The sequence below is a fragment of the Tenrec ecaudatus genome, chromosome 6, assembly GCF_050624435.1.
Source record: "Tenrec ecaudatus isolate mTenEca1 chromosome 6, mTenEca1.hap1, whole genome shotgun sequence".
NCBI classification, from domain to species: domain Eukaryota; kingdom Metazoa; phylum Chordata; class Mammalia; order Afrosoricida; family Tenrecidae; genus Tenrec; species Tenrec ecaudatus.
This window is the reverse complement of record NC_134535.1, coordinates 110,400,244-110,416,262: the sequence shown is the minus strand read 5'-3', so window position 1 is coordinate 110,416,262 and position 16,019 is coordinate 110,400,244. Positions and strand designations below refer to the sequence as shown.

At 37.9% G+C, this 16,019-nt stretch overlaps 1 protein-coding gene across 3 annotated transcripts in view; it reads right to left on the bottom strand.

Annotated features, from left to right (window-relative positions):
* Positions 1 to 1,967: 1,967 nt before the first annotated feature.
* Positions 1,968 to 16,019, bottom strand: part of SLCO1A2 (solute carrier organic anion transporter family member 1A2) — a 34,049-nt gene continuing 19,997 nt past the window's right edge. For 2 of the 3 annotated variants that reach the window (XM_075553058.1, XM_075553061.1), the window contains 6 exons: positions 14,984 to 15,179; positions 13,163 to 13,328; positions 11,403 to 11,575; positions 6,740 to 6,804; positions 5,134 to 5,251; positions 1,968 to 2,187 (listed from right to left, as the gene is read on the bottom strand). In XM_075553058.1, the coding sequence (XP_075409173.1) occupies positions 1,968 to 2,187; positions 5,134 to 5,251; positions 6,740 to 6,804; positions 11,403 to 11,575; positions 13,163 to 13,328; positions 14,984 to 15,179 (938 nt within the window). The remainder of the gene's footprint in view (positions 2,188 to 5,133; positions 5,252 to 6,739; positions 6,805 to 11,402; positions 11,576 to 13,162; positions 13,329 to 14,983; positions 15,180 to 16,019) is intronic. The other variant, XM_075553059.1, reaches the window with a different exon arrangement.

Here is a 16,019-nt window from a genome sequence, read left to right as displayed (position 1 = left end):
AAGAGCTGTACGAGCCCCCAATAAAATGATTTTTTTTTAAACTTTGCTTCCTCAGTTTAGATTTCAGTCTATTCTCCTCAATTCTTGGTGATGGCGAGGGACAGCAGTTCTAAATTATATATCATCAGCCTGCAACACTCACTATACTGCCTTGTTGCAATCATGCCTTTTCTTACGTTACACTCCTCATTTCTGAAGATTTGAGCACTTGCCTCATATTTCAACATTATCCCTATCTTCATCGCAACCCTGTAGGACAGGGTAGAACTGGACCCTGGGTTTCTGAGACTGCAACTCTTTGCAGGAGTAGAAAGCCTCATCTGTCACCCTTGAAGTGGCTAGTGAGTTTGTATTTGATTGATCCCTATCTTAATCTTCATTATTTTAATACACTCAGAGATGAAGACACACGCACACATGGACACACAGCATATGTCCGGGTACATGGAGAGACTAAATGTCTAGAGTCACAGCACAAAAGTATAATATTAAATAGTATGACATCAAGTTGAAGGACGTGCAGAATTGAGCAGAGCAGCAGGTTTGGACTTGAGTGCAAATGAAGACATCCTCATATATTTATATTATAAATAAGTCAGTTACGGTCGATTGACACTTTCTCTTGCCCTCCCTCCTTGCATTCTGCTCACTATTAGGAATTCTCATAATTTCATATAACGGCTATCATTTCAAAGAGATTGGAGGATACAGAGGGACAATAAGGAATAGACAAAGGTGCCTCATCACTCGACTCTCTTAAGCCAGAAGGCCAATAAAACCAGTAAGGTCTTTTGTACATCTAAAATCCTTTCATCCTTTATACACACACACATATATGCATGGATCTGTGCATTATAGATTTTATTAAGTTTAATTTCTTAGCCGAAACTATATTTTAAACTTCATTCTGTAACAGGATTTATTGACACTTAGTGTTTTGCATCTAACTAGTGTTTTCATTAAAAGTGAGTGACATAAACACTCACGAATCTGGGAAAGGTCATATTTGACAATACCTGACATTATATAACAACAAATAGCTCAGTAAGCATTTGACTTCTAACTGTGAGTGGGCAGATCAAACCCACTAGTCACTCGGGGGAATGAAGATGAGGCTGTCATTCTAAAGACTGACAGTCATGGAGACGCTATACATGGTGAGTGTGAGTCAGAATCAACTCAAAGGCAGTGAGCATATAAAAGCAACTTTTATAGACTAATATTTTGATAATATTATTCTTTCAATTTCCATCTCAAACATTTGTTTTATAGGAAGTTTCATAGTTGGTGTTGGAATAACTGAAAAATAGGTCAACAATATTAGATACATAATTTTTAATATTTGATTACACTTATATGTTCGCTGAACAAAATGAGCAGGTACATGACATGAGTGATAATATGGAAAAATAACCAAAATCAAGAGATAATATTTTAATGACTATAATCTATTTTATAAACATCCTGTCTAGAGTGAATAGAAAAAGCTATAGAGTCGTTCTAAATAGAATGAAAATCTAGATTCCTTTCACTTCAAAATGATAAGCTGGAATAAAATTTTTAAATCTTCTCATAAACAGAATGAACATTCCAGTCTCTGAATAACCTCAGTATTAAAAGCACACATGCAGTGGAATTAAATAGATTACCCTAACAGGAACCCTTTAGAACCACTCGAAAAAGGAGCTGTGGGAATGTACCCCTGGCGTGCATGAAGAAGGTGGTAGCTTTTTGGCTTAGACTCGAAATAGCACTGGCTCTAAGGTCCTGTCTAGAAGGTCGTCACAAATGACTTCCAGAGAAACTCAAAAGCACAAGAGACACCTCAGACGTGTCATGAGTAAAATGTCCTCTTTCGAACTTTTGAAGGACCCTGCAGGCCCTCTTAGAAATGTAACTATTGATTTCAAAAACAGCTAAGTTGTACAGTGTGTTCTCCGTCACTGGAAGCACGGTGTCATCGAACATTACAGTTTAGTTTTCATGTCAACAGCATTCACAACTTTGGAATCTTGGTGCATATCTTTGAGTTCACTTTGCTTCCCTGTACCCTTTGACTCTGTATGCGTCATTCCTGAGGAAATATTTTCACCAGGTAGTTGGCGATTTCTCAAAATAAATAGAATCGTTAAGGCTGGAACATAGCTCGCACCTCTTAGCGCTGCTGGCAGTCCAAGATAGATGTACCTACACACACACACACACAAAAAGGGGGGAAAAGCTATATTATATTTTGTTTTGCAAAACAGTGTGATGAGTACAAACTAACTTTGCATCTCTTTAAATACTAATATTTTATTCCCATAAGGACAAGAGCACCTAACCTTGCATATTGATCTTATATGAGCAATGCTGTCCTCTCTTATTAATATTAATGTTTCCAAAGTTTTTAAAATTTTCCCATCCAGAAAGTCCAATTTTCTAATTTCTTATTGATATTTTTACTTTATCATTTTCCCCATTGAATAGGAACTCCCATTTAAGTATAATGTTGACAATTGATAAGAGTTTTGCTTTGGTATTTAATAAGATGCTTTCAAAGAATCACCAACCACTACAGAAGTTTTTATTTTGTTTCACAGATGGCTTCTGATGGGCTAAAAAGCCTCCTCCCTTCTATTTTGAGTGTGCTCAAGGTTTAATTATGAGTATTCAAATTAAATCATTTTTTTACATCTAAGATGTTTCTCCTTTCCTCATAGGACGTGGTTGTTCTTAGGTGTTACTGAGTCGACTCGGAGCTATTGTGTGTGTAACAGAACGCAACACTGCCGAGTCCTGCGCCATCCTCGCAATTGTTCTCATGGTCGAGCCCACTGTTAGCAGCCATTGGTGAAGCCAACCTTGAACCTTTCTTCTTTTCCACCCCGCCCTCCACATGACCCAGCCCTTCTCCAGGGACTGGTCTCTCCTGATCCCACGTCCCAAGCAGGTGAGACAAAGTCTCCCATCCTGGCCTCTAAGAAGCATTCTCGTTATACTTCTTCCAAGACAGCTCTGCGTGTTCTTTTGGCAGTATTAACAGGCTAGATTTCATTAACATGATTACTCTAATGATGAAGCCCTAGGGCGTTTCTAGGCTGTAATCTGTACCGGAGCACATAGCCAGGTGTTCCCCCTGGAGGGTCTACTGGGTGGGTTTGAGCTGTCAATCACTTGGTTAGAAGGAAAATGCGTAAGCATTTCTCACCAAGGCTTCTTTTTCCGACATCACTAGAGTCAATACGCCAGTTTTATTCAATTGTTTGCATACATATTTCTAAATAAGATCAGCCTGTGCACTGTTTTCTTATGCTGACCTGATCCAGTCTGAATTCCAAGATCTTACTGACTTTGAAAAACTGTGATTTTTTTTGTTTTCTTAATTAACTTGTATATAGAGGTATCTTTAATTTATTGAAGGCTTGCTCAAACTAGCCTTACAAGTATCTGGAGCTGGAAACTTTGAGGGGTAGGGATCTTTGATAAATATGTTTAAATGACAAAGAGAATGCTCATGTTTTCTATTAATTCAATGTTATATATATATCTAGAAAACCAGTTATACCCAAACCAGATTTTCTCATTTCTTGATTTCTGGTTTATACTTGTGGTTCAATACAAACTCAAAATCATTGGGTCAAAAATATAAGAAACTTTTTCCTGATGAGGTTTACAATATTGTTTTATTATAAATTTGTAATCAGTCTATTTATTTCTCTGGATAATCACTCTGGGGAAAGAGTGAACATTTTATTGTGGTTTAAGTGAGAGTTTACATAGAAAAACGGTATCTCATTCATTTTGCTTTGTGTAACACCTCAATTTACCAGGACTCTTTCCATTTGCACCTTGGATTCCCCATTTCTATTCACCTAGCTTTCCTGACCAATACTACCCACTGGGGTTCCTTTGGTTAATTTTTCTAAGCATCACACTCTTCACAGGTATTATAATTCACAGGTATTATATTATAATTTTGTGGACCTGTCAATTCTTTAGCTTAAAGGTGACCTTCAAGACTGGGTTCAGTTCTAGATTTGAAGGCCTTACCAAGTGCCATAGTCACAGAAGTTCCAATGATCGCCATTAGACCAGTACATCTATATATATATATAAAATTTGGAATTTTGTTCTACATTTTCTCTCACACTGTTCAATATTTTCCACAACGATATGGATCATAACTGTCATTTGGACTCGCAGGTCTCGAGCTCACCTAGACTGTGGTTCTTGAGATCCATTCGTCCTTTGAACTAATTTTCTTTTTGTGTCTTTGTTTTTTCATCTTAGACAGGAAGGGACCACTAGCTGTATCTCAGATGGTCACTTGAAAGATTTTTAAACAATCTCTGGGTACTACTTATGAGATTTTTTTTTGTTTGTTTCCTTGAGTTTGAGGTTTTGAAATATATATTTATTCTGCTGGGTACTTGGAATGGACCCATGGCTCTTCAACTACATAAAACTCGAAGCTATTATTTCTTTAATTTATCTCTGCCATATCTATCTAGGACTTCTTTTATATACACATTTAGTTCTGTAGTCTTTCTCATCACTGAGGTGGTGCTTCTTTTTTTTAATCTCTTCAAATAATTGTGTTGACTTTTAGATAAATACTTTATCACCCTGGACAAGAAACACATCAGCCCTCTGCCTCAGAACAAGGCATCATCTTTTCTACGGTCCTGTTCAGTTTGAATATCCTGGAAAAGTAGTCAGAACGAAAGCTGCCAGTGCCTCTGTTAACGTGGTACATAAAAGGTGAGGCGTTTGTGAGCAATCCTTGTAGAGGCCAGGGCAGAGGGAAGGTTCCAACTGAGAGGTAATGAAGAGTCAGGCTAATAAGATGCTGGAATGATGGAAGAAACATAGGTACTTTAAAGAGTAATACAATTTTGATAGTAGCTTAAGTATAGCCAGTATCTTCAATGGCATATGGATTGCAGGTAAACTGAGAAAACCTTCTGAAAGGCTAGGTTAGGGAAGTCATACACTAGCCACAAATAAGGGACTGAAGTACAAGCATCGATGTTCATTCTGAAAATAAAGTCAAAATGTTTGAGACACTTGACATTGAATATTAAATGTGGATTTTGCCATTTTATGTAATCTACTGCCGAGCAAGCAGTTCGAAACTATCATCATGTTTACCTGAAGTTGGTAGAATCGTATATCCTGCATGCTCCCGGCTCACCACATTTCAAAGTTCCCCAGTGTAAACATGTGGAGTCCACTAAAGCTCCAAAATATATAGGTGCAGGAATTCCAGCTACAATTAAAAGAGAGAAAACTCACTCAACAACGTAACAATCAGGACACATTATTTTGCTGGTGAATATTTTTCCTTTCCTTGTTAGTAAAACAAATAAAACAGTAAAGCGTAAAGCTCACGCTCACATGTTATTTTTATAAAGTAAAAGTTGGCTATAAAGGGTCTCCACTTTAAAGGATAGGTAGTCTGATGAATAAATACAATTTGAAAGTCATTGCTGAGAAAAATATTTAATTAAAGATTCTACAATTTTTGTTTATTGCAATGACTTGAGCCAATCATGTGAATATTGTAACAAACCCTTTCCCGTTCATTTGATTGGCAAGTATTCGAATCACTGATTAATTGTATTGAGGTCAGGAGGATCTTTTTTTTTAAGTACTTTTATTGGGGGCGCTTACATCTCTTATCACAATCCATACATTCATCCAGTGTGTCAAGCACATTTTCACATATGCCGTCATCATCATTTTCAAAGCATTCTCTTCCCACTTGATCCCCTGATATCAGCTCCCCTTTTCTTTCCCTTGTCTCCCCCACCTGCCCTCCCTCACAAAACCTTGATAAGTTATAGATTATTGTTTCCATATCTGACATCGTCCTCTGGCACCCCTCACCCACTTCTGTTATTCATCTAGGTTGATTCTTGTGATCACTTCTCCCTATCTCCCCAACCCTCCCCTAGTCCTCCTGGTATCTCTCCTCTCATTGTTGGCCCAGAGGGAGTTTATCTATCCTGGAGTCCCTGTGTTGAGGGCTCTTATCTGTAGCAGTGTGCATGCTCTGGTCTAATCTGGTTTGTAAGGTAGAATTGAGGTCATGTTAGTAGGATGAAGGAAGCACCAAAGAGCTAGAGGAAAGTTGTATGTTTCATCAGTGCTATACTGTACCCTGACTGGCTGATCTCTTCCCTGTGCTCCTCTGTGAGGGGATGTCCAATTGTCTACAGATGGGTTTTGGGTCTCCACTCCATGCTCCACCCCAATATTCACCTTGGGTATGGTTTTGTTCTGGGTCTTAGATGCCTGATACCTGATCCCATAGACACCTCATGATCACACTGGCTGGTGTGTTTCTTCCATGTGGGCTTTGTTGCTTCTCATCTAGATGGCCGCTTGTTTAACTTCAAGCCTTTAAGACTGCAGACGCTATATCTTTTGAAAGCCGGGCACCATCAGCTTTCTTCACCACATTGACTTATGCACACGTTTGTCTTCAGCGATCATGTTAGGAAGGTGAGCATCACAAAATGCCAGATTGTTACAACAAAGTGTACTTGTGTTTAGGGAGTACTTGAGTCGAGGCCCAATGTCCATCTCCACCCTTAATTCCAAGGAAATCCTCCCTCTCTTAATTTTTATTCTTGCACTAATTGTGAAGTGTTGCTAATAAGCAAAGGGAAAATATTTGCTAAGCTATTATTCTGAGTGATATTATAACAAAGCATTTAATAATAGTCTGAAAATGGTAAGAAAATATTTTTACCAAATACTCTTGTACAAAATGTATGTATGCCCACACCAAGAGACTTCTCTTCAGACTTGATACACCTGAAAAATAAATTCACAAGAGGTTTTAAGTCTCCTAGTGTTTGTTACAAGGACCCATTTCTAACAATGATGGTTAGCAAATGTCTAACCCTCGAGGTGAGACCTTGGTTATTAGAAGAAGAATGATCCAGTTTGTAGTCTACTCAGAAGCCCCATTTCTGGCCCTTGTCATCTAAGCAATGTCAATTTTGCTTGTTCCTTTTCTATCAGAAAGTTGGTGAAGAAGAAAAGGATTCATGTCATTTTCCACCTGCATCTCCTCCTACTAAATTAGCCTGGTGGCGCTGCTGTGTGAGGGTTGCACTACTGCTGCCCAGGTGGGTGATTCCAGCCCATGGATGGTCTGTCTGTCTGTTCCAGGAGAGACTGACAAGGCCTCTGAAACCCTCAATCGTGTCCGGGTGAGTTGGCCTGGACTCCATGGCAGGAGGTTGGTTGAGTTTTTTCTGATTTATTATCTTATTTGTATTAGTAGTTCTTGCTTCTAATGGTTAAACTTCCAGCCTAAAGCCAGAGACAATGGATAGCTAGCTATATTCAAGTGATTTCCATTAACAGCATGGAAGAAAGAAGTCTAAGATTTGGCGCTACAACAAGTGTAAAACTTTCCAAAGGAAAGTGATGGGAAAATCCAAAAACAAACCTATTTTAACTGACAACAATAATATTTTCAAGAGTTAGAAACAGAGTCATTCTATTCAAAAATTTCCCTACCTGCTCACTGTTGCCCAATATCCCTAACAGTGGAATGAAGATTATAATTCCCTCCCACCCCTAAAAAAGAAAAACTTCTGGTATTTCATACACTTCAAGTCAGAACTGCTATCTGCTGGAACAACTCACTTTCAGAACTCCTCTGCCCCCCCTCCCTGACTAGCTGAAGGATGATAAAATAATAGCAGGTCTTCTTCAGAAGAGAATGCAATCGGTTTTAGCACGGTATCACTTTGATGTCAAGGATTTCGTCTTGCTTGGATACACAATCACTGTGCATGGAGGCAGCAGGGTAGAGCTCAAACAACACATTGCATTGGGTAAATTGGCTGCACAACACCTCTTTAAAGTGTTGAAAAGCAAGGAGGTTACTTTAAGGTCTAAGATGCACCTAGCCCAAGCCATGGTATTTTCTATTTTCATTTTTAAATTATTTTATTGGGGACTCGTACAACTCTTATCACAATCCATATATGCATCCATTGTGTCAAGTACATTTGTACATTTGTTGTCATCATCATTCTCAAAACAGTTTCTTTCTACTTGAGCCTATAGTATCAGCTCCTCATTTTTCTCTCTTTCCTCACCTCTCCCTCCTTCATGAACCCTAGATAATTTATGAATTGTTATTATTTTGTCATGTCTTACACTGTTAGACGTCTCCCTTAACCCACTTTTCTGTTGTCCACCACCCAAGGAGGGAGTTATATGTCAATCCTTGTAAGCTGTTCCCCCTTTCTACCCCACCTTCCCTCCACCCTCCCAGTATTGCCACTCTCACCACTGGTCCCGAGGGGTTCATCTGTCCTGGATTCCTGTTTCCAGTTCCTATCTGTACCATTGTACATCCTCTGCTCTAGCTGGATTTGTAATGTAGAATTGGGATCATGATGGGGGGCGGGGGGGGAGGAAGCATTAAAGAACTAGAGAAAAGTTGTATGTTTCATTGTTGCTATACTGTACCCTGACTGTCTCATCTCTTCCCTACAACCCTTCCATGAGGGGATGTCCAGTTGCCTACAGATGGGCTTTGGGTCCCACTCCACACTCCCCCTCATTCACAGTGTTGTGATATTTTTGTTCCTTGATGCCTGATACCTGATCCCATGAACACCTCATGATCACACAGGCTGGTGGTGTTTACAGTTGTCTCATATTCATGTGAAAGTTGGACATTGACTAAGGAAAAACTAAAGAAGAATCAATGTGCTTCAATTATAGTGATGGCGAAAAATATCGAAAGTACCCTGGACTGCCAAAAGAACAAACAAATTTGTCTTGGAAGAAGTACAGCCAGATTTCTCCTTAGAGACAAGGATGATGAGACTTCATGTCATGGGCATGTTATCAGGAGAGACCAGTCCCTGGAGAAGGATATCACGCTTGGTAAGGTGGTAAAGTAGAGGGGCAGGCAAACAAGAGAAGGCCTTCAACAAGATGACTTGACAGTGATTGCAACAGTGAGCTGCAACATCAGAACAATGATGAAGATGACACAGGACCAGGAGGTGTTTTTTATGGTTGTACTGAGAGTCACTATCAGTCAGAACGGACTTGACAGCACCTAAAACATTATGCTATTGGGATATTTTTGGTATAGTATTTTACTGGATTACTATAAAACCCAATAAAGTAAGTAGGGCACCACTGTCCTTACTATCTATCTGACACAGCTTCTTGAGAACTACCTCATCAATTCCAACAACAAAAAATTTTAGCCTAAAGATATCAGATTGCCTCAAATGAATCTGTTAAAATCCATACAAAGCTAATCAAAATTCACACATAACTCAAAATCCAAGAGTTGAGAAATCAATTTGGAAAGAAAAGAAGCAAGAGTAAAGCTGCCAAGAGTGTAAAGGTGAAGAAGACTTACCAAATGACACATTAGCCAATACTGTGAGACCGTAACTAAGTCAATATGGAACCTCCCGACACATCTGTGGATGCGGATCAAAGTGCAAAGCAGACCTGTGTCTGTATAAGAGCTTTCGATACAAATATGGACACCACAAACCAAGAAACCTGTTATTAATGTCACAATGCTGAAAAAATACCTCACTTTATGTAGCAAAACAAATAATGGATATCAATCTGCCTTTCTCGATACGTAATGATGGACTTGAGGTGAATTCAACACCTTTCTGTAAAAGATAAAGCAGTAGAGATAGTAGGATAAGATTTGGGGGGTTATTTTGTAAATTGTGAATGGGAGACCTTTTAAAATATGGCCCCTAACACACAAAACTTGAGGCAAAAAAAATTAGTGCAATTTGGACTTAACAATAGTTTGAACTTCATCTCTCAACGACTACCCTGGAAAGACAGCTAAAAAAAGAAAGATCATGATATCATGTAATCAACATTGCATTTATGCCTCCAGTTTACAAAGAAATCACCACATTCACCAGAAAAATTATAGAAACTATAATGGAAAAGGAGAAAAATAAATGAAAAACGCCATGAAACAGATGCCCAAGTAATTATAAATAAATACAATTTTAATAGATGCTGAAATTCACTAGATCAGAAAAACACATATTAAAGCATAAGAACATCAGTGAAACACCATTTTACCCATATTAGAAAGGTAAACACTCCAAGTCTTGGTGAGCCCCTAAAAAAGGGAAAACTGTCCACTGCAAGGTCCATGATTCCAACCCCCAACCCCTCCACAGGGCAGCGATGCCGCTGGGTGCTTCTGTAAGGGTTTATGGCCTTGGTAAACCAAAGGAGCAGTTCTACTCTACCCTGTAGAGTCACTGTGAGTTGGAATTGATTCAATGTCAGTGGGTTTCAATTTGGTTTTAACTAAGAAATTGGAAACTCTCATGTAGTGATGATGTAAGAACATGCATACTAGCAGTACAAATGAATTTATATACACATGGGCCTTATGACTCAGGATGAGATTTGTAGAAAACTTCCATCTATATAAATATAAAAAAGCAAAATATTATATTTTTTGTAATTTGTTGTAATCTCTGGATACATAGGAAAGTATCCAGAGAGTGGCATATAATGTTCACATTAAAATGGGGGACTATGGTGGATAGATGTTGGGAATGGAATTAAAAAAAACATAAACTATAGTCAAATAAAATAAGAAATAAAATTTGCCTTGGCCTATGATGTTAATACATTTTGAACTGAGAATTATAATTAACTTAATGGTGTTCCAATAAAGTATGAAAAAAAGGGGAAAATGCAACCCAATCTCAGGATTGTTTATTAGGCATGAAGAGTCATGTAATTGAAATAGTGCTAATCACCCTAAGTTTGAATCCTGACTGCAATTTTCTAGCTCTGTAGATTTGGGGGAAAATAATATCATTTTTTAAATTTGATTTTTATTATCTCATGTGTATGTGTGAATGAAGGCTCTCTTTCCTACACAATATTGCCGAAGAGATAATAAGAATTAACATCTATAATAGAATATCTTACAGATTTATAAAAACCCTTGAAAAATCTCTGACCTTTTATTTTTCCCATAGTCTTGTAAGAGAATTAAGCATTTATTATTATTCTCATATTTATTTAGGAATAAATAATTATGGTAACACGGGCACTACTGGAAGCTTTCTCGTCTAGTGTCCTGTGAGTTGAACTATAAGAAATGGCTGGAAGAAGGATGGGAAGTGTGTTTAGATCATAGCTTGCAAACCCCATAGGGTAGTTCTATGGTTGCTATGAGTCAAAATGGACAGTGACAGATCTGGATCATCAGAAGCATGGTCAGTCAGTCAGCGAAATCCTTCATCAATGAATAACAGTGACCTAAATTTTTAGACAACATGGACCGCAAGGGCCTTTCTTAGGAAAGCTACCTTAACAAATGTACAGAGAGTTGTTGAACTCAATAATGAATATAAATATTGTACCTCAAGAGAACCATATATCCAGGTATGGCAGCTAAGGAATAAATGAAACTACTGAGAGTCGACAGTATTAAAAAGTACTGGAGCATCAGGGCACACGTGTCTCCTTTGTCACATAGTCCAAGAACGGCAGAGGAATTGGCAGATGATTGGAGGCAGCTACAATTTTGGAACACCTGTAAAAAAGTAACATACAACTCTCCTTAAGGAGGAAAAACTCTTGAAGACAAACTTAATTTTTATTGAATAGACAACAAGACCAAATTAGAAACTATTTATACCCTTTATTTCATATCTTTTACGGTGGGTCACAGGATGAAAGAATAAAACATAATGTTGAAGAATAGCTTCAGGGAAAATGGTATTTTGTTTCTACATACTTAGAGTAAATTTTCAATAACTCAGCTTTTGTACATTTAAAAAATAATAAAACCGTGTTGCCACAACAGTAAATATGACCAAAAAGTGTGTGTCAGAATGCTCAACTGAATGTTTAGATATTTATCGATAAATGTTTTAAATGTATAATTTATTTTAAAACCAAGTAAATTCGATCCTTTTCTAATTGTGAAATATTTCCAACTCTTACTAAATACCAAATTTATACTTCAGTTTCCAATTCCAACAATTTAAGTACTGTGACATTTTTAAGCAAGAAAATATGCTTAGTTTTATTTTCGTAAAATCTCTCAGAATATGGGAAATACACCAAAAAGAGGAAAATAGCAAAAATAAATGAGGTAAGAGGAAACCAGATGGTGCCCAGCCAACACACCTACCACTGTGACCACAATAGAAAATCTCAACTAGACTAGGTTGGGCGAGGGGGGGATGAAGATCAAAATCAAAAAATATTAAAGTAGGAGCCCTGGTGGTGGAGTTAGATCACATTCGGCTCTAACCACCGGTGAGAGTTCAGAACCACCCGTTGCTCTGGGAGAAAGGTGAAGGAAGCTTTCTACTCTTATAAAGAGTTACAGGCGTGAACACTCTCAGAGACAGCCCTATTCCATCCTGTCCTATCGGATAGAGGTGGTTGCTGCAGTCAGTGTGGTTTGGGTTTGGAATGAGCTGAATGACACTTGAGGAACCCCCAAACTATTGCTCTCAGAAAACCTTCACTTAAACCCGAACACACTTCCAGAGACGAAAAAATAGATGGGGCTGTGAAACAATGTGAAAAATGTGTTCCTCAGAAAAAAGGCAATGATGCAAGAGCATCCGGATGGCATTTGCCCCAAACCAGTGGGCAGGGAAGCCATAACAATGGACACAGAGAACCCAAGAAGGAAATGTTGCGAACTCATTTAGGGAATTAGGACCAATGTCATGTACAAACCAATATGTTTATGAATTATCAATTGGGAAAATGAATTTATTATGTAAACTTTCACCAAAAACACAAAAGAACTCTTTCGTTTGTTATTAATGATACCTGAACTGCCAACTTTCTCTCGGAAATCAAAATATTTCAAAGTGTATTTTAATGTCATTTATTTCTTAAATTTCAACTTTTTGGAAATTATGTATCTGTATACTTAGGACTAGGAAGGTTTTAAATAAAATGTAGGAAATCAAAGGTAAATCAACCCCCTATGAAGAAAAAACAGATTTTCTACATACAAACAAACAAATAATAATTTGGTTTTGAAGAAAATTTTCTGTTTTACTTTTCATTCAATGAAGGCTCAGGTCATACCTGAAAGGCATCAAACAATTAGACAAAACCAAAGTCTTCTTATAAAGAAGATCCAGGCTATTACCATATTTATCCCTGATCCAACAGATTCCTTGCACCCAGCAAGACAGGCTGACATGTACGACAAGCCATTGTCCCCACAAACAGGGTCCCAGATCTTGGATGGGCAGCTGCAGTTCACGTTGCAGTCAGCAAAGATGGTACTGCCCACATACAAGTCATGCTGCATTCTGAAACAAGATAAAACGAAGCCATGGCTATTGAAGTGCTGCTATTGTCCTTTCTTTCCTTTCAATTCCCAATTCCATTTCCTTTCCTTCCACATCAAAGAAAGAGAAATCTGATCAAAGATCTCCTATATTGAATCAGAGATTTCTAAACGTTGACTTCTACTACTTTAAATCTATTTTTCCCCCCTTAGGTCCTTCACAGTCTAAAAAGCAGTCGTGGATTATATTTCGGGAGAAGTAGGAGGCAGTAAGCACTGTAGGTTTATTTTCATTCAAAGATATAGCCTTGACACAGTTTTGAGGATAAAGCGTGACTTTATTGCCAAGCTTTATGACTTCTTATTGATGAGAATGTAGCCCGGGGCTGACTCTTCAACATACCACAAATTGCGTGGATCAGAGTAAGGTGTTCTTAATCCTTGCCTACTACTTAAAAACTCTGTTACCTCTGACACTCATTAGCCTCTTAAAATTGTTCTGAAGATTCATTAGAGAAATTAACAAAAGTAGTTTTATGACTGTTCCTTTCTTTATGGTCTGTTTCATCCTGGCCCTTTGATTGAAGGGTGATTCCCATTGTCAAATGACTCCTAAAGACCCAGTTATCAATGGATAATCAAACCCACTGAGCATTTCTAGTCAAGTGCTGCAAAACATCAACGGTGTGGTGTAGGTAGCTCTTCATAAAAGATACCTGCTTCAGTCTCTGCAAAGACAGTTTGTCAGTTCCTTATTTTAAATAAATAAGCATTAATCGAGTGTCTACAATAGGCAAGGATTTTCTCAAGTACCGTCAGAATTTAAATATCGATTTTACCTACTCTGTGAGTTTAACAACGTGGCAGAAATTAACAAATTCAGTCAAACTTTATGACAGAAACATCAACCCCTAGAGCTATCAGAAAGATCAAAATCTGCACATCCTATTTACAATGTGCAATCTAAATATTTGAATAAACAAATACATTCTTCTAGTAAAAATAAGGAAATTTGTTTTATGCTCAGGGTAGCATGATTGGAAGTGCACTAGGATGGAAGTCTAGTTACTAAATTCAAGTCGTAATTCAGTGATTACATCACTGTGTGGTTTCGTACATAGTACACCATTTCTTTGGGAATCCGAAAAATTAGAGATGATTGTACTCAACAATGCTTAAGATTCTTCTTGATTTTAAATGTTGTTTCTTTATAGATGCAGTTAAAGAGCTTTATCAGGAATATCTTGGTCATTTAATCCCTCTTAGTCTCAATTTTTTTATCTGTAAAATGGAAGTAATAATAGCTATCTTAAAGAGAGATGACAAGACTCAACTATGATAATGCATGTAAAATTATACTTTTATATTTTAAAAGAGTTCAACCTTATTTTTTTGGTAATGATATCAAGAACATTTGAACATTTGAAGGTGCCAAATTTTAATTTAGCTGATTATTTAACTAACTGAATATGCCTGTTAAGTAAATTTTTTAATTAGCATCAATATGCAAGCCTTCATATAAGCTCAGATAATCCTCAAAACTCAAAAGCAAAAATTATTTAATACTGTAGATATAACTATGCAAATGATATATGAAATAAGTGAATTATAATGTGCCATGTACATGTACACTAATCGCTGTTTTAAGACCATGATTTTAGTTAGAGAACTGCATACCCTTCATAAGATGTGGTTAGACCAGCAACTGATGCATTATCACAGGTTGTGAGAAAACACAAATAGTAGAGAAGATATTCAAGTAACGATAACCAACAGCCTATGTGGGCAGCTTGCTTGACTGTAATCTTGAACTTTTTCATAATTAAGCCACCAACAATGTATCCAATGCATATTGGAGGTAAATTATAAATGCCTGTAAATGGAAGCAAAACATTATTGAAAAAGTGATTTATCAAGACAACAAACATTGTCATTTTATCGATTGTGTCTTATATAAGAAATCATATAGGCCTACCTCACAGTGACTAGGAGCCCTGGTGGCGCGGTGTTTACAAGTTGAGCTGTGATCAGCATGTCAGCTGTTCAAAACCACCAGCTGCTCCTCGGGAGAAAGAGGGGCAGAGGGCTTTCTACTCTGGTGAGCAGTTACAAGGCCCGCAAACAGAGCCCGTCTACCCTGTCGGATGGGTTGCTATGACTCAGCACCAACTCAAGGCAGTGAGTTTGAGGAACTCACAGTGAGTAAGTCCGATTTGATTTTATACCTGTGGGTTATACGTCACAGCTTTTCATATGTACACACTCAGTCAAGGTAAATTTTGAAAAGTGTACTATAATTGCAGGGTTTTGTGTAGAGACCAAAACCAACATCTCTTTCCTTCGCATACAGTAGAAAAAGAAACTTCAACATAGACTAACCATTTCCAGGCCTTGTCCTGGGTTCTAAGCACTCCTTCCTGCCCTTAAATGTTACGTAAAGTAGTTCCCGCTGTGAGCTGATGGAACCAACCCTCACCTGTGACCACGGAGTTGATTCTGACCCTACACAGGGTCTCAGCTTTTCTCCTACAGCTTTTCTACCATTGCAAAAGCTTCTTCTTTTCCTGGAACTAACAGCACAAGCCCGCTGCAGTTGAGTCGATTCCCGTATGGAGTGACCTTATAAAACAGAGTAGGATTTTCCCACTGGCTTTCCCAGGCTACCAGGAGTTACGGAAACGAAATGCCACATCTTTCTCCTGTGGAGACTTCC